The 24,029-nt window shown below is 41.6% G+C and overlaps 1 protein-coding gene across 1 annotated transcript in view; it reads left to right on the top strand.

Annotated features, from left to right (window-relative positions):
* The first annotated feature begins 1,747 nt into the window (after positions 1-1,747).
* Rlf (RLF zinc finger) overlaps positions 1,748-24,029 on the top strand; it is a 60,703-nt gene continuing 38,421 nt past the window's right edge. The window contains exon 1 of the mRNA XM_055611388.1: positions 1,748-1,995. Within this exon, the coding sequence (XP_055467363.1) occupies positions 1,753-1,995 (243 nt within the window). The 5' untranslated portion in view covers positions 1,748-1,752. The remainder of the gene's footprint in view (positions 1,996-24,029) is intronic.

Below are 24,029 nucleotides of genomic sequence, written 5' to 3'. Positions count from 1 at the left end.
GTTGAATCAAGTTCTTGAACTTGAGAAATCTGAAACTGAAGCCTGATCAGCTCCTTTAGTGATCAATCCCTAATATGGACAGTTCCCCTGATCACTTTTTCATAGACAGGGCTAAGTCCTGAAAACAGCCAATTTCAGCTAGTGGGCAGTATGTGTGGGTGGCCTAAAGTAAGGGGGAACTAAAGTCACCCTCTCGGACCAAACCTCAGAGAAGTGGCAGTGACAGCATTTATTGATTACTTCCTCTGCGTCTGGGCACTTCCGATATGGCCATGTCTCATTAGACGTCACAGCATTCCTTTGCTCTGCGTGCTGCTATGTCTGCATTAAGATGGGAGAGGAACACAGTCTCAGTATTGCTGCTTAGAGATACAATGCTTCCTTTCTCGGGTGCAGAACAATGCCAGGGAGTTTCTAGCCTTGTGTTTGCCGGCACACATGCTTCACAGCCCACAACTCCATGCACCCGAGCATGGCCACATTCCAGTACGGATCTTGCGCATCCCCCATCCCCAGTTCAGCAACTGCAGATACATTAGAAAGGTCATGGAAGGTGTTGTGGTCATTGAGAATGTGCCTTAAAATGGAATTTTGGTACCTAGACCATCTTCTCCATTTTTGTTTCTAGGCTATGAAGTGAGAGGTTTTATTAAACTGTAAGTTCCCTACCACGAGGTGCTAGCAATGTGACCAATCCATTTATGAATTCAAACTTCATGAATAGAAGCCAAATGAGCCTTTTCTCTTCATAAGTTAACTCAGGCAATTGTGATAGTGACATAAAATTTGACTAACAGACATGGGCGGTTGAATGGTCAGTTTAGAATTTGTGCTGGGCTATTTGCCAGGCCATTCAAAGGAGAGGTCCACTGCTTTTTGTTTTGATTTTTGTTTTTGTTTTTTTGAGACAGGGTTTCTCTGTGTAGCCCTGGCTGTCCTGGTTGTGGACTCACAGAGATCTGTCTGCCTCTGCCTCCCTGAGTGCTGGGATTATGGGGGTGTGCCACCACGCCCAGCCCACCACTACTTTTTTTTTCTAAAGCTATGTTCTCACCATGTAGTTTTGGCTGGCCTGGAAATTGATATATAAACCCGTCTGACCTCGAACTCACAGGGATCCACTTACCTCTGCCTTCGAAGTTTTTTGATTAATGGCAGTCATGCCTGAGCTGGGCTCTTGTCTTCTTGGGCTATGCTCTTGTCTTCTAAGGTTAATACTAGTGTACTAAGAAATAACCTAGCTTCACTGAAGGGGAACATGTAACATTTATATATGTATATGTGTGCGTATGTATGTATACACACAATTAAGAAAAGTTTATTTAGCAAAGCAAAGTACACTCCAGGCAAATGTGAAGCAGGCTGACCTGACGGGGCAGCCCATTGGGTTCTTTATTTTCCTCCAACCGGGGTTGCGTTTCTCCAACCTTCTTTCTGGGCTACCTTTCCTCGCTCTTCAGTCCGCAGCTCGGCTGACATATCTCCCATATCTCGATTAGTCTCTAGGCCCTTTGCGCTCCTGGACTCTTAAAAGCCTGTAGAACCCAGGCCCGCTAGAACCTTGTCGTTGCTAGGCTGTTGTTAGGGCGGCTGTGATGGAGGCTTCTGAGAGTACCAACACGCGGCGTCCTAGTGACGGAATAAAGTTGGCGCCAGTGTCGCCAGGGAGCGCGTCACCATCAAGGGCGGTCGGGGGAGGAGCCAGCGGAGTCACGTGGTTTGGTTGCCTACGCGCTGCTGGGCCGTGGGAAGATGGCGGACGGAAAGGGAGACGCCACCGCCGCCGCCGGGGCTGGGGCCGTGGCTGAGGCTCCGGCGGTTGCGGGAGCTGGAGCCGGAATCGAGACTGAGTCCATGGCTCGGGGTCATCGCCCTGCATCTCCGGCGCCGGGAGCCGCGGGCCTGCGACCGTGTCTCTGGCAGCTGGAGAACGAGCTAAGAGAGCAGGAGGTGTCCGAGGTCTCATCTTTGAACTACTGCCGGAGCTTCTGCCAGGTGGGGAGCGGACTAGCTGGCCGAGGGTGGAGAGGCTGCGAGGCCAGGGGAAGAGGCCCCGGGTCCGCCTCAGCAGCGGGGAGCTAGAGGGAAAACGCCACCCCCGTGTCTCCGCCGCGCCCCCGGGCCGGGTAGGCCCAGCTCTGCTTCAACCTCGACTTCAGTCACTGCCGGGGCGGGTTGCGCTGGGCGGTACTGGAGAGCTCCCTGGAAGGGCTGTGCCCTGTCGCCGTTGCCTGGGTCCTGGCCGGGTGGCTGGAGCGCCACTGCCCCCCTGAGGGATCCATTGCCAGTTCCTGCAGGGAGATGCTTTTTTAAGTAGTGTGCGGATCTCCAAACTGGTAAACCCTGGCTCTTCTGAATAATCAGAAGAGGTGGTCTGGGGCCAGAGACTCATCTTTGGAGTCAGCATCTTTTGGCTTCCCTAAGATACGACGAATGGTTTTGGATGACGTCTAGAGCTTCATTAGGGATTAACTGAGCCGTTTGGCTGGCTGGTTGGTTTTTGTTTTTGCCACTTTGGGTGGGTGTGAAGAGATGTTTGTGCCGTTCTTTGACCTGTTTTGTGTTCATTTGCGGATTGTACATTCATTGCGGGAATGGAGCTGATGAGCCCTATAGTGGAGATTAGTTTTGAGTAGGAAGAGGTCGGGAGAGAGACGTATAGACTGGCCTCTTTTGGCAGTCGGGTGATTGATCATTTTTGTGCGAGTCCCAATCTATGGGGGCTACACTTAAAAACACGGAAGTGTTTTTAAGTTTGGTCTCCGTGATCACACTGCAGGTTTTCCCCATGTTTTCCCGTGCTTTACAAGTGTAAATGCTTGCCGTTATTGTTTCTGCTTCTGGTACCTGCACTATCGGGTTTCAGTCATCCCTTAGCTCCTCATTTGGCGTACCTTAGAGAATACAAAATAATCGAAGTATGTTAGTGGTGTCCTCTTAATGAGGTGTTGAGTGCTGAACAGTTGTGGAGTTACAAAGTTGCAGTTGGGTAGCAAGCAGTTGCCCTGTTGGTCCTGAACAGAAAGTTATCTCTGTTGAGTTCTTTCATGTGTCACTTTTTGACCCAGAACCTTGTCTATTTGGAATTTTGTCTCTGCTAATCTCCCCTCCCTCAACCCCTGAGACAAGAATTTCTCTGTGTAGCCTTGGCTGTCCTGGATTCACTCTGTAGACCAGGCTGGCCTGGAACTCAAAGAGATCCTCCTACCTCTGCCTCCTCAAGTGCTGGGATTACAGGTGTGCGCCACTGTGCCCGGCTTCTGCTAATTTTCTATCCATTAGATCATTCCAGTTCTTGTGCGTATAATCTTCAACGTTGCCATTGTTGTCTGTTTTACTAGTAATGATCATCTTGTTTAGGACAAGCATTTATTCCACCCATTTTTGCAACCCTTAGAATGGTGCCAGACATATTTCACCAAGCGTTGGGGAAACCTGAGTAAGACACAGTGCTTACCCTTGATGGACGTCAGTATTTGCAGAGCACAGTGTGGCACATAGCTGTAATCCCAGCACGGAGGCAGGAAGATCTGTGCAAGTTCAAAGACATCCTGGGCTTCATAATAGGCTTCCTGACTAGCCTACAGTGTGAAAGTCCTTTCTCAAATCCACATTTCACACAACTCCCCCAAAAGAAATGGCAGTATTTATCAGTGCAAGTTTGGTAGCCATGAGGGAACATGTCATACAGAGATTGTGAGGAGACATGATACATGCTAATGAGAATGACAGAAGAAAATGAATAATGGGTTTTGAGAGCTGGGAGAAGCCGCTTTGAATAGGATGGATCCTCTGGCTTTGAGGATGTAAATGAATCATGTGGAGGCTTGGAGTGAGGGTGATGGAGATGGAGCCCAGAAGAAACAGAATCAGTGCTATGGGAGAGGAGGGAATCAATTGCAGTGGGACTGGGGTAGGAAAACAACTGTGGATTTTGAGTAGAGCTTTGAAGCTAAAGTTATCTACCAGCAAATAGCATGGGCGAATGTAGCCAGTCAGATTGGATCTTGTCAGAATATACTGTACATAAGTGTTCTGGAAAAATTGGCCATTAATTAGGTGGGTTGACTAGCTTTCTTGGTTCCACTTTAACCCCCCTGTGTATCCCTGGTTGTCTTGGAGTTCACTCTGTAGGCCAAGCTGGCCTTGAATTCTACCTGCCTCTTTCTCCAGAGCTGAGATTTAAAGGCATGTGCTACCAGTACTGGGCTTTGGTTCCACTTTTATAAGGCAGAATAAGGAACAGTTTATTGTATGACTGAAGATGGGAAGCCGGGAGTACGTAAGGCGTAAAGATTGCTTAGTAGTTCATTGTTGTGAAGGGCTGACCTGTGCTTCTCCAGTGTTTACTATTACAGATTGTTCTCATCAGGTGTTTATTTAGAAATGTCATCCTAGCCTGGGTGTGGTGGTACATACCTTTAATCCATCATTCCAGAGGCAGAGCTAGGGTCCAAGCAGATGAGAGTGCAAGGCCAGCTTGGTTTATGTGGTAAACTCCTTGGTAAATTCCAGGCCATCCAGGTCTACACAGCAATACCTTGACTCAAAAAGAAAGGGGGGGAGAATGTTCCAAAGACTTAAATTGAACCAGCAATTGTAACATGCTGTAATCATAAGAAATATGTCTACCTCAAGCCAGACCTTTAATCTCAGCAGATAAGGAGGCAAAGACAGGTGGACCTCTGTTGAGTTCCCAGACAGCTAGAGTGACATAGTAAAACCCCGTGTAAAGAAAGAAAAGAAATCTAAAATGTCTTAAAAGCATAGTGAGTATGATGTTTCACCTATAATTCCAGCTCCACGGAAGCAGAGACAAGAGTGCCCCTGAGGAAATTGGCTGGCTGGACTATGTGAAAATAGGAGCTCTTGTTTTAAGATTTACTTATTTTTATGTGCCCTTGGTAGTTTTTCTGCATGTGTATCTGTGTAAGGGTGCAGATCCTCTGGAACTGAAGTTATAGACATTTGTGAGCTGCCACGTGGCTACTGGGAATTGAACCCTGGTCAGGTCTTGTGGAAGAGCAGCCAGTTCTCTTAACCACTGAGCTATCTCTCCACCCAGGAAAGCTCATCAGAGACCTTGCCCCATTGTAAGGTAAAAAGCAAGCAAGGAAGATATGCCAGCCTCTAACCTCCATTTGGAGAACGAGAACCAACTCCTGAAAGTTGTTCTTTGACCACCATGATACTGCACATAAATGTTTCTAAAGGTAACTTTTAAAAAAAGCTTCATTCATTCATTCATTCATTCATTCATTCATTCATTCACTCGGTATGCAGTGTTGTGCCTGAAGAGGGCACCAGATCTCAATTTAGGTGGTTGTGAGCCAACATGTGGTTGCTGGGAATTGACTGAGGACCTTTGGAAGAGCAGCCAGTGCTCTTAAGCCATCTCTCTAGCCCTAAAAGGAACTTTTAAAAAAAGATTAATGGAGTCAGATGGTGGTGGTGTACGCCTTTAATTCCAGCACTTGGGAGGCAGAGGCAGGTGGATCTCTGTCATGGGACAGCAGGGCTACATAGAGAACCCCTGTCTCTCAAAAAAACAAAAATATAAACAAAAAAACAGATTCATGCAACACTTCTTTATTTATTGAAAAACTGATAATGTTTTAAGTTTGTAGTTTTTTGTTTGTTTGTTTTTTGCTAATATTTATGAAACCAAAATTCTCAGTCTGGGTTGGCAGGGTGATTTCGGTGGATAAAAATGCTTCCTGCCAAGGCCTGATGACCTGGAATTGACCCCTGGAACCCACATGGTAGAAGGAGAGGTTCTAATCGCTCGGGTTGTCCTCTGACATCCACATTACATTCTAGCCTGCCCCTCAAATGAAGGAATGAAGGAATTAATGACAAGTTTAAAACATTTTTAAAGTCTTAGAACTGGTGGCTCTATTTGTAACACAAGTTTGGAAAGTTTTTAAATTAAACTTCATTTAGCATAAATGAAAGTACTAGAGAGGTGATTATACTATATTGTAAGAATAAAAGAATAACCAGACTAAGTAATTTTATGAGTAAACATGTTACACTTTCAGATATCTTGAGAAAGAACAACATTCATACAATCTCCAGTCCAGCATACTGTTGTAACTGTTCTGTTGTGTGGTAAGATGTTATTGTGTCTGACTTATAAAACAAACCTATTTAAACAAAGGAGTGAGGGTGTGGGGACACTAGACAACAGTATGTAAAAAGCTTTTTTGTAGTACCTGCAGTTTCAGATGACTAGGACAGTCCTGGAAAGTATACCCTGCCCACAGAGAGCCAATTATTATATGGTCTACTTGACTCGGAATTCTTTTACTTGATAACTAATATTGATATATGCAGTACTTATTTTAACCATGAAAAAAAAATCTATGGAGTTGAGCTGGGCATGATGGTGTATAAGCCTTTATCTTCAGCACTTGTGAGGCAGAAGCAGGCAGATGACTTCCAGGACAGCCTGGTCTAATAGCCAATTTGAGGCCAGCCAAGGCCACACAGTCAGACCCTGCCTCAAAAAACAAAACCACCACCAACAAACAAACAAGCAAACAAAAAATACCTGCAATGCTGCTATAAGTCCAGAATCTGAAAGTGTCTTCTTTCTTGATGACGTGAGATGACAGAATACTTAAGAGATAAAATGAATTCAAAGATGGACTTCTTATGGCTGCTTATTAGCTTTAAGCTATTCTATAAGGATCACTTGAACACAAGCCTGTAATAACTGAATTGGCTACTTAGTAACTAACATTGTAGCATATACTACCTATTTGGGTATCTTGGACACGGGGATACTTATGTCCTCCGTGGGACAGAGATGGGTCGTCCAAGGTTTCATCACACTACTTAAAGCAGTGTGCCATTTAACAGTTTACATTATTATTTGGGGACTTTTCCATTTGATATTTTTGACTAACCAAAAATGGAGAGGGCTGCCTTTCTGACTTCATTTAAGTTAGCTCTGTGGACTTGGACTTGTTTGTTACTCAATTTGCTCATTTGCAATTTGATTGTTAATATAGTATATTCTGAGTAAATACATTGTGAAGACTGACTAAGACCATCTTTTAAAAAATAACAAAACATGCGTTTTTTGGCATGCTGGAAGCCCTGGGTTCAATACTGAGAACCCGATAATCTGGGTGGGCTGTACTCAGGATCAGAAGTTCAGGGTCAACCTCATCTGTAAAACCAGTTTAAGGTCAGGGGAAGCTACATGAGAACCTGTGCAAAACAACAACAACAACAAAAAAAAAAAACCTATATCTACAGTTATTATGTAGTGGTGTTCAGAGTATTAGGATTATAGGCATGTGTCTCAAATCACCCTGCAGGACTGGCTTTTTAAGGCAGGACTCTGTATAAACCAGCCTGGTCCTTAACTTGTGATCCTTCTGCCCTGCTCTGCAAATGTTAGGATTGCAGGTGTGGGCTAACACAGGAAGTTATATGTTAGCCAGTGGTCTCACTGCTTGGCAAGTGAGCCCTTCCTGTTGTTTTTGTTTGACACTTTGTGTGTAGTACCAACGTATTTTCTTGCTGTCAGTGTTTTAGTTGGCTTCCTTCTATTTGTAGCATTATTTTCACAAATTTCTTGCTTTCTGATTGCCCTTATCAATGGCTTGAGTTTTTAAAATTCCCTGTAGAGAATATCTTACTCTGTTATTTCCCCCCTCAAACACACACACGCACACACACACACACACACACACACACACACACACACACACACACACTTAAAGACATGTCTGTGTATCCTTCGCTGGCCAGGAAGACTAGACCAGGTTCACCACACCTGCCTTTGTCTCCTGAGTGTGCCACCACAGCTGCCCCAGCAGTCCTATTGTTTCACCCTCCAGAATGATGGGATTACTGGCACAACATCAGACATCTTCCTCGATCATTCTCCACATGCATTTAAAAAAAAAAAAAGATTTATTTAGTGTATTATGTATACAATGTTCTGCCTGCATGTACACCTGAACACCAGAAGAGGGCACCAGATCTCATTATAGATGGTTGTGAGCCACCATGTGGTTGCTGGCAATTGAACTCAGGACCTCTGGAAGAGCAAGCAGTGCTCTTAACCTCTGAGCCATCTCTTCAGCCCCTCTATTTTTTTTTAAGATTTATTTTTCTTTTATGTGCATTAGTGTATCACCTGAATGTGTGTCTGTGTGAGGGTGTTGAATCTGCTGCACTTGGAGTTACAGACACTTGTGAGCTGCCATGTGGATGCTGGGAATTGAACCTGGGTCCTCTGGAAGAGCAGCCAGTGTTCTTAACTGCTGAGCCACACAGCCCTGGGCTTAATATTCTAAGTATAATCAGGCAGAGGGTGTAACAGGAACAAAATTTGTCTAGCATGCCACAGGGTCCTGGGCTCTATCCTTAGAACCACAGATATATCTACAAACTTTCATTATTGTGTGGGAATTCCATTTTTGTGTGATGTGAACATATCTGAGTTTGCATGTGGGCATGTCATCACATCACCCTTGTGTGTGTGGAGGTCAGGACAAATTTGAAAGAGTCAGCTTTCCTCCCACAGTGAACTCTGGGAATTAAACTCAGGGTGTCAGGCTTGTGGCAGGACTTTTGCTTGCTGAAGCGTCTCCTTGGCCTGCAAACAAGTAACTTCAAACACATTAGCTTTTCTGCGCTGCTGCCTTCTCTTGGGAGATGTCTGGATGGAAATTATATGGCAAATTGTTCTCTAAGCAGAAGCTATCTTTGTAAACTTGTAACCCAAACGTTGTAAAAAGTGACCCTTGAAGCAGTAGAAACTTTGGTTGCAGTGTCTGCTCTGGGACCATTGTTTCCTCAGCTGTTCTCTGAGACCACTGCTGTTTTTTATTCGGTGCACCCACTATTTGAACATTGTTAATTGTAAATAATTAGGAAGCACCACTAATTGTAAGACTATGCCGATTGCCAAAACTTAGGTGCTTTGTTTCATTCAGATCAAATGCCACCTCTTCTAGACTTAACTGTCTTTGGTTTTGAGGGGCAGGATCTCACTATTTAGCCCAGGCTAACCTCCAGCTTAAATCCTCAGCTGTCCCAGTGCTTAGGTGTACAGGTGTGAGCCACCACATTCAGCCCTGGCTTTCTTATCCAAAATAGCACTTACTAGTTATCTTCAGGTCACTGACTCCCAGCTGGAATATAAGTGTCATGAAATGGTTGACTTCAGAGTAGTTCCGAGCACTTTATGGGAATACAGCAAATATGATAGTACCTGGTTTGGTTTTTTTTAAATTTACTTAGTTATTATCGTATGTATGTGTGTACAACATGAATGTGGGCGTGTAGAGGTTGGCGGACAGCTTTGTGAAGTGGCTCTCTTTTCTACTGTGTGGGCTCATGTAATTAAATTAAGGTTATCAGACTTGGTGGTACGTGTCCCCACCCTTAGGACCATTTCACAAGCCACTATATTGTTTGTTTTTGTTTGGGAAGGGTCTCATTGTAAGCCACTTTGGCCTGGAACTCTTCAAGGAGCTGATGCTGACCTTGGAACTTCTGATCCTCTTTCTACCTCTGCGTGCTGGGCTTATGTATGGATTACCACTGTGGTAGCATCATAATTTCATGGACTGTGTTGCCTTTTGGTTGTTATCACAGATATTTTAGAGAAGCTGGATAAATAAGGTTATTTATATCCGCAACATAAATTTCTAGATTAAAAGAATGTTGATGGGAGCTGGAGAGATGACTCAGTGATGAAGAACACTGATTGCTCCTCTTGCAGAGAGGGTCTGAGTTCAATTCTCAGTACGTACATGGAGGCTTACACCATCTGTAGTTCCAGGGGATCTGCTGCCCTCATCCGATCTTCATGGACACACACACACACACACACACACACACACACACACACGGAGCACAGATATATTTGCGGACAAAATAACAGTATACATGAAACAAGTAAATCTTTAAAAAGCGTTGGTAGAAACTAGTCTATCAATAACTTGAACATACATGTCCACCAGTCACTCATACTTGTGAGTCTTTGTTCCCTATACATCCTTGCCAGTTTGGTGTTATTAAACTTAAATACTTTCCGTGTTAAAAGCATGTTCTCATCTTGTAAATTTGCATTTCAGTAACTTAAATATTTCTGTGTAAATTAGATATTTAATTAAAAAATGTTATTCATTCTTTGAAAATTTCATGCAATATATTTTGCTCATATTCATCACCCAAAAATTTCTCCCAAATCTCTGCATCCACTTCTTTCTCACCCACCCAGCTTTGTGTCGTGTTTTGTTTTAAGCCCATACAGTCCAATATGTGTATGGAACCGTTCCCTGGGGCATGATCAGTCTACCTAGGGTCACGCCCTACTTCCAGGGGTCAATTTAGGAAAAACTGACTCACTCCCAGCAGCTATCAGCTGCCTCTAGCCCTTCAGTTAGAGCTAGTGCTTGGTGCCTGCTTCTCTCCTCCAGGCTTAGATTTTGACTGATTTGAGCTTGTTTAGGTCTGTGTCACTATGAGTTGCTATGTGCAGCTTTCCTTTCTTATCTGGGAAATACTGTTTCATTGTTGCCATCCACCACCTCTGGCTCTTACAATCTTCCCGCTCCCTTTTCCTCAGTGATCCCTGAATCTTTTTTAGGAAGGGGTGTGATACAAATGTCTCATTTAGGGCTGAGCATGCCAAAGTCTTTGTTCTCTGCATATTGACCACTTGTGGGATTCCTGTGTTAATCACGATTTACTTCAAGAAACTTCTCTGACGAGGGTTGAGAGGTGGGTATAGCAATTAGATATTAGTTTAACTATGTCCATTTTTCAGTATAATAGTAATCAGTCTCTCCCAGGGCCTATGATGTATCAAGTCACAGGTTCTTGATCCCAGTAAGAGTTCGAGGTATGGGCTTCATCTTATGAATTGGTCCTTACGACCAATCAAAGAGTGTTTGGTTACACCTATAAAATGTGCACTATTTCACCAGTAAGCATGTTGTAACTAGGCCAATCCTTGTTGTAGCTCTTGAGTTCACAGCTGGGTTAGACTGATGATTACTGTTCTCCACTGATAGTGTGCATTTAGCACCTTCCAGCGCTATCATAGTTAACTAGCAGGGTGAAGTGTCCAGTTGAGTACCAGCTTGATTTCTCAGAGTAGAGTCTTCCTGTCAGGTTCTGGAGGGTAACCAAGAACAATGGCAGTAGCCAGTAATGTTTGATAGTCAACAATTCCAAAAGAAGGAATCACTGGGCTTTTACTTGCCAGCATGTGGTATCTAATAAGGGGGCACAGTGCCGCTGTCTTAGGGTGGCGCTATGTGTATGTGTACATTTCAGAAACCTTCCACAATAGAGTTCCAGATGGCTTAAATGGTCTTTAGTGTTCTGGCTCTCCACATTCCCTCCATGACCCTGACTTCCCACTTCCCACTTCCCACTCTACTTAGCCTTTCTTTTTCAGTTATTTTCTTTAGCTCCTTTTTATCACTGTGTTCTATCTCCTTTCCCATAGCAGCTATCTCCCTTACCCCTGTGACCTCATGCTAGTTTTCTGACCTTTGGGTATACTAAATGTAACAGATGTAAATATTCAAAGCTAGCACCCACATATGAGAGAAAGCATGCAATATTTGCCTTTCTGAATCTGGGTTACCTCAGGGTGATTGCTTACCATGAATTTTATTTTTCTCAACAGCTGAATAATATTCCACTGTGAAAATGTATCACATGTCATTATTTGTTCATCAGTTGATGGACATCTAAGCTGTTTCCATTTCCTGGCTATTTTGAATGAAGCAGCAGTGAACATGGTGAGCAAGTCTCTGCGCTAGAATAGAATCGCGTAGCAGGGTCTCTTAATATTTAGCCTTGGCTGGCCTAGAATTATCTCTGTAGACCAGGCTAGCCTCAAACACACAGATCTTCATGGCTCTGCCTCCCAAGAACTGGGATTAAAAGTGTGAATCACCATCTCTGACTTGAAGTTTCTTTGTGTATGTATATGTTTCATTTTGTACACCTCCTTTTAACTCTTAATAAAAATAAGTAAATAGAAAACACAGCTAATTATAAGATCATGAAAATTGCTAAAACTTACATGCTTTGTTTTCATTCAGATACAAATGCCTGCCTCCTCTTACAGAGGCCTTCCTTTGGCTGTATTTGGTTTTTGAGGGGCAGGTCTCAGTTGTTTGGCTTGCATGTGGGGTGGTGGAAGGAGAATGGTTATCACACATGTATTTGGAGGCTAGAAGTCAGATACCTTACTGAGACTTTTGTTTTAATTTTGTTAAAATATTACTTAAGTCATTAAAACTAGATTTCACCTAATCATTAAATTTACTCTGTAAATCTTGAGGGTGCTTGTCATGAGAGTGGGTCTTATTTTATGGCTCGGATTTCTAACTTCTTAGTGTTGAGATTATAGGTGAGTGTTAGCACACCTGCGCTAATCTTAAAATCCTATACTTTATGTTATGGCGGCTTACTACTTTACTGTAAAGTAGAAGTAGGAGAATCTGAATTCAAAGCCAGCCTTAGCTAGATAGGTAATATAACCCAGGTCACATGGAACCTTGTCTCCAAAACAAAACACATAACAGCAAAGGCAAGGGGTTAAGGCACAGAGTCTGTTGAAGTGATTGGAAAGTGTGGTATGTGGTGATGGATTGTGGCTGTGAGACCTCTCTCTCTCTCAAGAAATGTTTCATCTTTTAGTTTCTGTTCTATTGCAATGAAGAAGCACCATGACCAAGGCAGCTTATATTATAATTGGGGGCTTGCTTACAGTTTTGGAAGGTGAGTTACTATGGTAGGCAGCATGGCAGCAAGCACTCATGTCACTGGAGCATTATGTGAGAGCTTATCTCTGAACCACAACAACAGCCAGAGAGTGAGGGAGACTGGGGCCTGGAGTGGGCTTTTGAAACCTCAAAACCAACCCCCAGTGGCATACCTTCTCTAACAAGGCCACACCTCCTAATCCTTCTCAAATAGTTCCAGGTGGGGACCAAACCTTCAGCTATGTTAGTCTTTGCCTTCTGAGTGCTAGGACTAAAGGTGTGTGTCATCTCAGCCAGCCTGGGGAGATTTGTGTTTTACACATCAGTGCTACTGGACTCGTGGGAACTGTAAGTCGTGATGAAAAACTGGAAAGACCTGTGCTTTCCTCTGGCTGACTTTCTTACATTTTGGTGCTTGTTGGCTTTGCAAGCGGGGACATAGAGTACTACTGAAGGGATGTATACCTGACTTGGGATTTGAGCATCTCCAAACATTTGGCCATTGTATCATTATCAGAGGAATTGAATGTATCTTTGTGTATGTGTGTGTGCCAGTAGGGATTGAACTTGGGCCTTCCCACATGCTAGGCAAACACTTTGCCACTAACTCTGAACTGTGTATCCCTAGCTTTCTTTACACTTTCTTTGAAACTGGACTTCACTACATTGCCCAGACTGGCCTTGAACTTACTCAATAACCTGTTCTATCCTTAAAACTTTGCACCTTTCCAAACTACCTAGGATTGATTACAGGTTTGTGCCATTGGGCCCAAATATAAAGCTTACTTATACTATATGAATTATATAGATTATATACTTATACTATATAACTTATATAAATTATAATGCCAAACCAGAACTGTATAAAAGGGATAATGACCCCTCGCACTCTAGTCCAGGCTAATTTGGAACTCATTTTGTAGCCCAGGCTGGCCACAAACTTAGCTTTCTTACCTGAGTCTAGATAGATAGCATTATAGTAGTCAGCTACCGTGCCTGTTTTGTGTGACCCTAGAGATCAAACCCAGAGCCATGTGCAGGCTAGACAAGCGTCCGCCAATTCACCTACATAACTGTAAGCGTTAAGATTGTATCTGTGCCCAGATGGGTTATCATTTACCCTTCTAGAGTAATGCCCATCCCAGTGGAGGCCTCACTACTAATCTAAGATTCCTTGTTTACATGAGTTGTTACACTTACTCTTTTAATTTCGAGTTTCTTTGTAGTGAAATCTTGCTTTCTACCTGAAAGGACTTGTAAATGCAAATGTTAATTTAGAGCAGTAAGTGTGGAGAAAAGGTCATGCTTGGTCAATCTACTTTTTCATTGTTATGAGCTAGAGAGCATGTGTTCCTTTGACAATGTTAGGAGTTTGCACTTAAAATCTTCCATTCCAATACCTTCGGCCTTTCTACAGATCTGTCTTGTTATCTAGAGGTAGAGGTAAATAGATAGGTGCTGGCGTAGGCTGCTGGACACATCAGTTGGGACCAGATGCTGTTGCCTTTACCATTACTTTGGATGAAAGGTTAGTAACCAGTATGCTAAGCTCTGTCAAAGGAAAAACCTTTTTACATAAGATTTTGCTGTGTGGCTCAGCCTAGTCTAGAACTTGCTACTCTCTTCTGTGTCCATATTTTGAGATTGTGATAAGCATATACTACAGTGCGTAGCTCAAAGAGGTTTTTGTTTTGTTTTTGAAACAGGGTCTTATGTAGCCCAAGTTAGTCTTAAACTTTGAGCTCCTAATATTCCTGTGTCTGCACTGGTGGGATTACAGGGGTTGTACCACCACAGCTGGCTTATGGAGTGCTGGGGAGCTAATGCAGGGCTTCTTACACGTTAAGCAAGTATTCTACAAGCTGAACTGTGTCCCTAGCTTCCCTAACTGTGTATATGCATTCTTGTAGCGAATAGAGTAGATTCTGCCTCTTGTAACCAGTAAATCAGTCTCTTTTCAAAAAAGTTTGATATTATTCCAGGCAGTGGTAGAGTATACCTTTAATCAGGAGACAAGAGGCAGGTGGATCACTGAGTTCAAGGCCAGGCTGGTCTACAGATCGAGTTCCAGGAACAGCCAAGGCTACACAGAGAAGCCCTGTCTCAAAAAATGTTAAAAGCCAAAGGGGGTTGGGGGGAGGTTATTTTGTATAGTCTCAGAGAAGCCAGAGAGTGGGTGTTAGGATTATGAAACTCAGATCCTCTACAAGAGCATATGCTTCTAACCACTGAGCCACCTTTCCAGTCTGTCTGTCTACTTTATATTTAAATTATGTGTTTCTTTGCTTTCCTTTTGGTTTTTTTGAGACAGGTTCTTACTTAGCTCAAGCAGACTCTTGATCTTCTTGTCTTTCCAAGTGCTGAGATTATAGGCTTGTATTATGATGCCCAACTGTGTGTTGCATTATACTGAAGTATGTATATATAGAAACTATTTTAATTTACAGCCTACAAAATTCATGTCCCTGGAAAAAATAAAGTCATGTTACCATAATTGTATAATTTTGTGTTTGAAGTAAGAAAGAAACTTTGGAAGTCATTTGGCACATCTCCTTGTCAGCTAAAACCTATTTTAAAATTTTAATTAATACATTTTTTTTTCTTAAGGCTTTATGTGTGTACACCACAGCACTCACGTGGAAGTCAGTGGACAGCTTTCATGAGTCAGTGTTCTACAATGTAAACTCATGTTATCAGCCTTAATGACAAGTACTTTTACCCACTGAGCCATCTTGCTGGCACCAAGACCTGTGCTTCAGGCTGACCTTGAATTCACTATAGGTTTTTATATTTTTTAAGTTATTTTATTTTATTTAGACAGTGTCAGTATGCATTCTTACTGGCGTGGAACTCGAGACATGCCTGCCTCTGTGTATTCTCTGTACTGGGATTAAAGGCATGCATCACTCTACCGAGCCTACTAAATTTCTTGAAATAGATGCCATTTTCCAGTTGATCAAATATATGTCTGAAAAACTTTATTATACTTTGAAAATAATTTAGCACATGTGTTAACAAAAGTGCAATACATAGAGCTCTCTGTAAACAAATGTCCATCCTGCGTTTGCAGTAGGAGCGTGAGTCGGTTTTATTGTCGCATGTTATTATCTGCCTCCAACCAGCTTGTCCTTAGAGGACAGTGGCAGAAGTAAATTAACTCCCACTGGATATGTGGATGTAGCTCAGACATAAAACACTTGCCAAAGCATGCTAGACTTCCTGAATTCTATCACACAAAACAAACCAAGCTTTTTAATGTTATTCTACTTTTCTTGGCCTGAAATTGCTATGTAGGCCAGGCTGACTTTAAAGTTGCAGTAATCCTGCCTATGCCTTTAAATTTCTGGGATTACCAAAGTGTACCCAGCTCAATAATTTCTCTTTTTTCCAAGTTGAATTTTATTTTATATGTGTAGGTTTTTTTGTCTGTTCACAACATGTTTGTGGTGCCATAGAGGCCAGAAGAGGACATCAGAAACACTGGAACTGGAGTTTGTAAGCCACAGTGCTGGTGCTGGGAATTGAATCTGGGTCCGGAAGAGCAGTCAGTGCTCTCAACCACTGAGCCATCTTTCCAGCCCTTTAGGTTGCATTTTTTTTCTAAGTACAATCATAGAATCTGGCCTCTTTCGCTTAGCTTAATTATTTTGAAATTCTTCCCATACAGATAGTTGGTTTCTTGGTATGAATATACTATATTAGTATTTATTTAGCTGTTGATAAATATTTGGGATTTTCTAGCTTGTGGATACCCTAAACTGAGCTGCTGTGAGCATTCTGTATCGTTGGCATAGATAAGTGCTTTTTCCTTCCTTAGGAGTTATAGCTGGATCCCTTGTAAGTTGTATCATTTTACACTTTGATCAACAATGTGTGAAGTTTGTTTTTTACCTCCTGATAGACACTGGCATGGCTACTTTTTTTTTTTCTTTAATTTATTTTAAAGAAATGAAATCAGGAGAGTCACATAGTAAGCTATTTTTAATATTTATTTATTTATTATGTATACAGTGTTCTGCCTGCATGTACACCTGCAGGCCAGAAGAGGGCACCACACCTCATATATAGTTGCGAGCCACCATGTGGTTGCTGGGAATTGAACTTAGGATCTTTGGAAGAACAGCCAGTGCTCTTAACCTCTGAGCCATCTCTCCAGCCCACATGGCTACTTTTTAAGCTATCACTACTCTAAAATTAGTGGTAGCTCACTGAAGCCCTAATTTTCACTTCCCTTTTCAGTTATGTTTAGTTTTTTTTTTTTCTTGTGCTTATTTTTGCAATCTGTATTTGGTCCAGTGGATGTTCAGGTTTTGGCATTTTAAAGATTAGTATTTTGGGGTTTGTTTTTTGTTTTGTATATTATTGAGATTTGAGAAAAGTAAGTCTGTGTTTCTAGACTAGACAAAAGCTCTTTGTAAGATGTGCTTGCAGGTTTTCTTTTTTTGCTTCTTTGACAGTTAATTCAAAGGACATATTTAGATTCTTAGATTAAGACTCTATTAACCTAAAATTAAGAATTAGATTCTGTATGGGGGGGATACAAAATGAATAAAGTGTAATTAATAATAATAATAATAAAAGAAAGAAAGAAAAAAAAGAATTAGATTCTGAATTTTGTTTAAATTCAATTTTTCCACTTTTCCATTGGGTTGATTCTTAGTTTTTTGAGACAGGATTTCCCTGTATAGCATTGTCTCTCCTGGACTCACTTTGTAGACAAAGTGAGAGAACTCAACAGAGATTCATCTGCCTCTGCTTCCGGAGCACTAGGATTACAGGCATGAGCCACCATACCCAGCAGAATTGAGTTTCTAATTAACACTATTTGTTGAAACATTGCCCTTTCTCAACTGAGTTTGGTTTGAGCCATGTGAGAGTCAGTAGTCATATGTTTAGGGCTGCATTTCTGGATTCTATCTCATCCTGTTTGTCTGCTTTGCTGCCAGTAACACACTTTTGTTTTGTTCTTTTTCAACAATACATTACGAAAGTGACATACTGCACATAGAAACAGGAAGAGTGGTACTTGCCAAGGGTGGGAGAGTGTGGAGAATATAGAGGGGGTTTGTTTTTGTGTGTGTGTTTGTTTTTCCATACAGGGTTTCTCTGTGTAGAGCAGACTGGCCTCTATTGCACAGAGATTTACTTGCCAAAAAACATGTCTTTTCCTCTTACCCAGTTAGAATTGTAATGCTTTTAATCATACATGGTAAATCTTGGGCTTAAATCCACTTTTTGGGCTAGAGTTGTAACTTTATTGGTGAGTACTTGCTGAGACTGCAGGAAACCTTGAGTTCTTTTCCTGGAATCCATTAACATGCCTGGGTGGCACAAGTCTGTAATCCTAACACTTGGAAGATCATACATTTAAGGCCATTGTGGGGTAAGGCCTACACTGAAAAAGAAAAGAAAAAGAAAAACTCATTGCAGCAATTAACAGATATTATAGATTAGTCTTTTTAGTAATAATGACTCACTAAAGCAGAACTGGATAGTTACTTGTATTTATCTCCCTCCCTTGAGCCTTCCTGTTGCACATTTCTGTAAAATCTTGAGGTTCATGGTTGATTTTCATTTATGTAATTAGCCTTTTCTTTCAGATTAATTTATTAAAATTTTTATGTGTTTGAGTGTTTTGCCTTTCTGTGTGTGCTTGTGCTCTGTGTATGCTGTGTGGCTGCAGAGGTCAGAAAAAAAGCATTAGGTCCCCAGGAACTGGAGTTACAGATGGTTTTGAACTACCTTGTGGGTGCTGGGAACAGAACCAAGGTCTTCTACAAGGGTAGCAAGTGCTCTTAACCACTGGGCCATCTCTCCAACCCGTTATTTAAACATTTAAAAAGGTGTGTTTCTTTTATGTGTGTGAGGGTTTGGGTGCTTGTGTGTATGTGCATCGTGTGTATGCCCGGTACCCTTGAAAGCTGTTGCTCAGATCCTCCGGAACTAGAGTAGATGGTTGTGAGCCAGCATGTGTGTGATGGAAATCAAACCTAGGTCCTCTGTGATGGCAGCAGATGTCCTTAACCATTTAGCCTTTTTCCAGCCTCAGTGACCTTCGTTTAGAGTAATTGTGGTAAAATGTATATGACATAAGTTATTTAAAATGGGGTGGGGCTTACTGTGTAGCCTCATCTGGCCTCAAATTCTCAAGGTCAAGCTGTTTTAACTTCCTCTGTATGTTCAATCTCCACACCTATGTCCAGTTGATTACAGCAGTACATTCATTTACTCTGTTTTACAACAGAACTTCTTCATCTTTCCCAAATGATACTGCTCATTAAACACTTAACTCCCTATTCTCTCTTTTCCTCTTTCCATAAATTTGACTGCTCTAGTATGTACCTTTTTGTCTGTTTGTTTGTCTGCCTGTTTCTTTGTTTGTTTGTTTGTTTGTTTGTTTTCAGACAAAGGGCTCTACATTGGTCTGGCTGTCTTAGAATTCACTATGTAAACCAGGATGTCCTGAAATCACAGAGCTCCTGCCCCCAACTGCTGGTATTAAAAAGCGTGGCTTTTTAAAACCTTCAAAAAAAAAAAAATTTGTGTGTGTGTGTGTGTGTGTGTGTGTGTGTGTACATGGGTGAATGAGTGCCACAGCATTTCATATGTCTGTGGAAGCCAGGACAACTTGGAGTCCATTCTCCTGCCTAGGGCTTGCACTCAAGTCTCCCAGGTTGATCAACAACTGGTGGCCTCTGAGCTATCTCAGCTGCTCCCAGTTTCATCCTCTTGCATGTGGATGTCTTGTTTCCTAGGACTAGTTAATAAAAGGTTGTCTTTTTCCTGTCAAATGATCTTGTTACAGCTTTTGAAAATAGTTTCACCATGTATATAAGGATTTATTTCTAGGCTATGTTGGATTTCACTGGTTTCTGTCTTTTACTAGTAACTCTCAATTCAGAAATTTAAGTTATAGCATTAAAAAAAATCTACATTGTGTATAGAGATATAACTCAATGAAGAGGGCTTGTCCAGCATGCCGGACTGAGAGGGCTCATATAGCAAAAATAAAAATGAAGTCAAAGGAAGGCCCTGCAGTCAATGGAAAGACATACCATCAGCATAAAATGTTTCCCTTTTCACATAATGGAAGGTCTCATGCTTGCCTGTTAACAGTGCTCTGTTTCTGGGAGGTTTTATGCATTATGGAAGATTTTGCAAATTAAAGAAACACTACTGTTATGTCAAAAGCTAGAGGCATTTTAAAACTGAAAATGAGATGAAGCTAGAAAGCATATTTATGACCCATGACAGGATCAGTACCTAAAATAATCTGGGATGATGGGGATGGTGGACTGAATCCAGTGAAATGTAGTAATCAGGGTGGATGAAGAAGTGTAGATGGATGGAGAGGCCAGGTTTCTGAACGCAAAGCAGCCGGAGCTAATGTACAGAGGATGCATTGGAGTACAAGAGCAACACAGGTTCCAGACTTTGGATTTGAACTCACTGTAGTTACTTTCTGAGTTGGAGCATCCAGCTATTCTCTTTTCATTCAGGGTCATTAGTCCTTCAGCCCCGCTTAGTCCTTACTGCTGACTGATGTTTAAGTGTCTAAACACACCTGAAGTTCTTCCATCTCCTTACCTTTGCATTTGAAAACTTGGTCTGCTTCAGGGATGAGATTCAATTGCGGACTCCCACTGGAAGCTTACCCTTTACAATATAATCACATCATTCCGATCTAGAATTCTATTTTAATTAATTAATTTAAAAAACAGGATTTTTCTGTGTAGATCTGGTTGTCCTGGAGCTTACGCTGAAGACCAAGCTGGCCTCAAACTCAAATTTGCCGGCCTTTGCCTCCCAAGTGCTGGGATTACACTCATGCATCACCACTGCCCAGCTAGATTGAGAATTGATGTATTTCATGAACTGAAAATTTAAAATCAGAACAAGATTTCTTGTGTTACGTGCAGATTTTAAAATAAGGCATACTCTTCTCTTTAAAAAGGTACTAAAGGTGATGCATCGGAAGAAAAGGCAGAATTTGGAAATAAACATATTTATTAAAATAGCAGTCGAGTTGTGTATTCTGAGAAGACATAAAGAGCAGTGATAAAGCGTGTGCTTTGGAGCCAGGTGACTAATTCAAATCATCTGTTCAGCGTTTACACGGTAGATCACTTAAGGCATAAAGTTTGCCTCCTTATTTAAAGAATGAGCTAAGGGATCAGGGATGTCTATCAGTGGAGGGTGGAAGCGACAGTTCAGTCTTTTTAGTCAGCTGTAGGGTGGATGTAGTTCAGTTTGTAAAGTGCTTGCCTGCCCTGCATGAGGCTCAGAGCTTGGCCCCTACTCGGCAGCGCACGAAACAGTCTGTAAGAAGGAAGCAAGTGGATCAGAAATTCAAAGTCGTTCTTGCCTAAATGGGAAGTTGGAGGCTGTTTAGAGACCCTATCCTCAGGCCTCCATGGGCCCTTTTCTTTCTTCCTAATCCCAGGACAGATCATTTTTGTTGTCAAAATAATTTGTATTTTCTACCCTGATGATACTTTGTTTTTGTCTGCATCTTTCTTTTCTTGTTTTAAAAGTTGCATTTATGTGTCAGGGTGTTCAGTCTGTATGTAAGTCTGTGTCTTGTACCTGTAGGATTAAGAAGAGGGCAGCAGATTCCTTGGGACCAGAGTTAACAGATGTCATTGTGTGGGTACTGAGAATTCGGCCTGGGTCCACCAGAATAGCAGCCAGTGACCCTAATCTAGATGAGCAACCTCTCCAACCCCTTCTTGCTTTTAACATCACCTATTTAAAAATATGTGTCTATTTTTATCATTTTTGCTTAGGTAAATTTATGCATAGATAAGTAAATATGCGTGCCAGTGCCCTTGGAGGTCCAAAGAGGGTGCTGGGGTTTTAATAAAGGCAGTTGGTACTGCTCAATGAGCAGGGAATGTTGGTAGTTGAATTTGAGTCCCCAACAAGAGCAGTATGTACAGCCTGGTGAAGGCAGAGGCAGGTGGATCTCCATGTTTGAGGCCAGCCTGTTCTACAGAGCTAGTTCCATGACAGCCAGGGCTGCATAACAGAGAGACTCTGTCTCAAAACAAATGACAAACAAAGAGCAAGATGTATTCGTAATGGCCTCTTAATGTGACAATGTGACTGAGCCATCTCTGTAGATCCAGTATTACCCCTGCTTGAACAAAAAACATTGTTATGTGGTGCATGATTGTAATAGGATGAAAGCCCTTTGGAAGGTGCCTATCCCGTACTATATGCCCAATAAATATAACTATAATTTTCTTTGGGAAAATTAGTGCTAAAATTGAAATTCATCCCTTACATAAAATGTGACCATCGTGAAATTATTTCCTCTTGATAGTTTTTTTTTTAAGATTTATTTACTATATATACAGTGTTTTTTCTGCATGTACACCTGAATGCTAGAAGAAGGCCCCAGATCTCAGTATAGATGGTTGTGAGCCACCATGTGGCTGCTGGGAATTGAACTCATGACCTCTGGAAGAGCAGACAGTGCTCTTAACCTTCGAGCCATCCCTCCAGCCCCCCTCTTGATAGTTTTACAGTAATAAAATATTAAGATGACAGAAAAAAAAAAACCCACAGTACTATTAGCACAGTCTAGCTGTGTTAGCAATTTTTAGTTCAGCTATTTGTGGTCTTTTTGCCTTATGCATTGATTCTTTAATGTACAAATATATTGCAGTTATAGCACACTTGAGAACTAGAGAGTATTTGGATATGCAGAAGGGACCTGTTGTAGCAATTAAGAGTTTTGGGTACTTGAAATAAGTCACTGGCTATGGAGATGGTGGGAGACTTAGTTATTTTCTGAGCTAGAATCAACAAACTTTGGTGTGGTGGCTTCAAAATTATTTTTAGTTTTGGTTCCTGAAAAGAGGTAGTGGAAATTAAAGGGTGTATTTTGGGGGGGAAGAGACTAGGTTTTGTACATGTTGGGGTTTGAGACTTGAATAGGCCATCCAGGTGAAAATATAAAATAGGGATTTGAAATATACAGCAAGGGCTTGAAGTAGTATGCTGGTGCTAATCTGTCTGGAACTTGAATTAGGGAGTACCCTAGAAGAGTATTTAAATAGTTAAACATGGTGCTTAATTGGTTAGGTGTAGTATTCTTTCAGACATGCATATCTGGTTTCCTTATTTGTGGAATAAATGAGTTTACTGAAACAGAGGATGAATAAATAAATAAAATTAGTGAAGATTATTTCAGTGATTCTTGAAATGCTAAGCATGAGCTTATTGGATATGTTAAGGAGACTGTGTTACTTGATTTTAGCTAACATGTAGGAAGGTAAAGATTAAGGAGTATAAATCTTAGGGGAGATGGCTTAGCATATATGTATGCATACACACACACACTACTCTTATAGAGGACCTGAGTTGGTTTGCAGTATCCACATTGGATGGTTCACAAGAGATCCAATGTCTTCTTCTGGCCTCCTCAGCCCCATAACTAAAGATAAAATAAAATGCCAAGCATAGTGGCACATGCCTTTAATCCCAGTGCTCACGGGCAGAGGCAGATGGATCTCTGAATTTGAAGCCAAACAAAGTAAAATAAAATCCTTTAAAAAAAAAAAAAAATCAGCACAATGCAAACAAGTCTCAAGTCTTGGATATTTGAAAGTGACTAACTGGGACTGTGGCCAGTAGTTTAGTTGTTAGAGGGCCTGTCTGGCTTGCTTGATCTCCAGCACATCAGCAACTGAACGTTGTGGAGGGCGCTCATGTTTAAGGTCAGGTTGGGCTGCATGAGGCCGGGTCCTGGGAGAGAGCCTGTAATTTGATTAAATGACACATTACTTTCCTGACAATACGGAACAACATTTAATTGGCATTCAGGTGCATACAGTCCGCATCATTTAGTATGTTGGGCATTTTCCTATGTGCAGTGTGATGGCTTATCACATCATTAAAAGCTTGCTTTGTTTTGTTGTTTAACTAAAAATAAAGATCTTTTGTTGTTTTGAGGTAGATTGTCATGTAGCCCAGGCTGACCTCAGACTGTGTAGTCAAAGATCACCTTTAACCTCTTGACCCTTGTGCTACATTTCCTAAGCCCTGGCATTACAGATGTGTAGCACAACCAGCTCAGAAATGGATCTTAATGTGAACACTAAAGTGTAGAAAGTTTGTAATCCTGCACTCTTACTATATATCTTTGAAGGGTTTTTTTTGTTTTGTTTTGTTGTTTTGTTTTTTGTTTTTAGTTACATTGGGGAGAGGGGTCAATCTTCCTTTCCTTTTCTGTCTTCAGTTTAATGCTGTATTAACCAAAATTGCTAC

The sequence above is a fragment of the Psammomys obesus genome, unplaced genomic scaffold (genome assembly GCF_907164565.1).
Source record: "Psammomys obesus unplaced genomic scaffold, mPsaObe1.curated_primary_1811, whole genome shotgun sequence".
Classification (NCBI taxonomy): Eukaryota; Metazoa; Chordata; class Mammalia; order Rodentia; family Muridae; genus Psammomys; species Psammomys obesus.
This window is presented reverse-complemented; position numbering and strand designations above follow the sequence as displayed.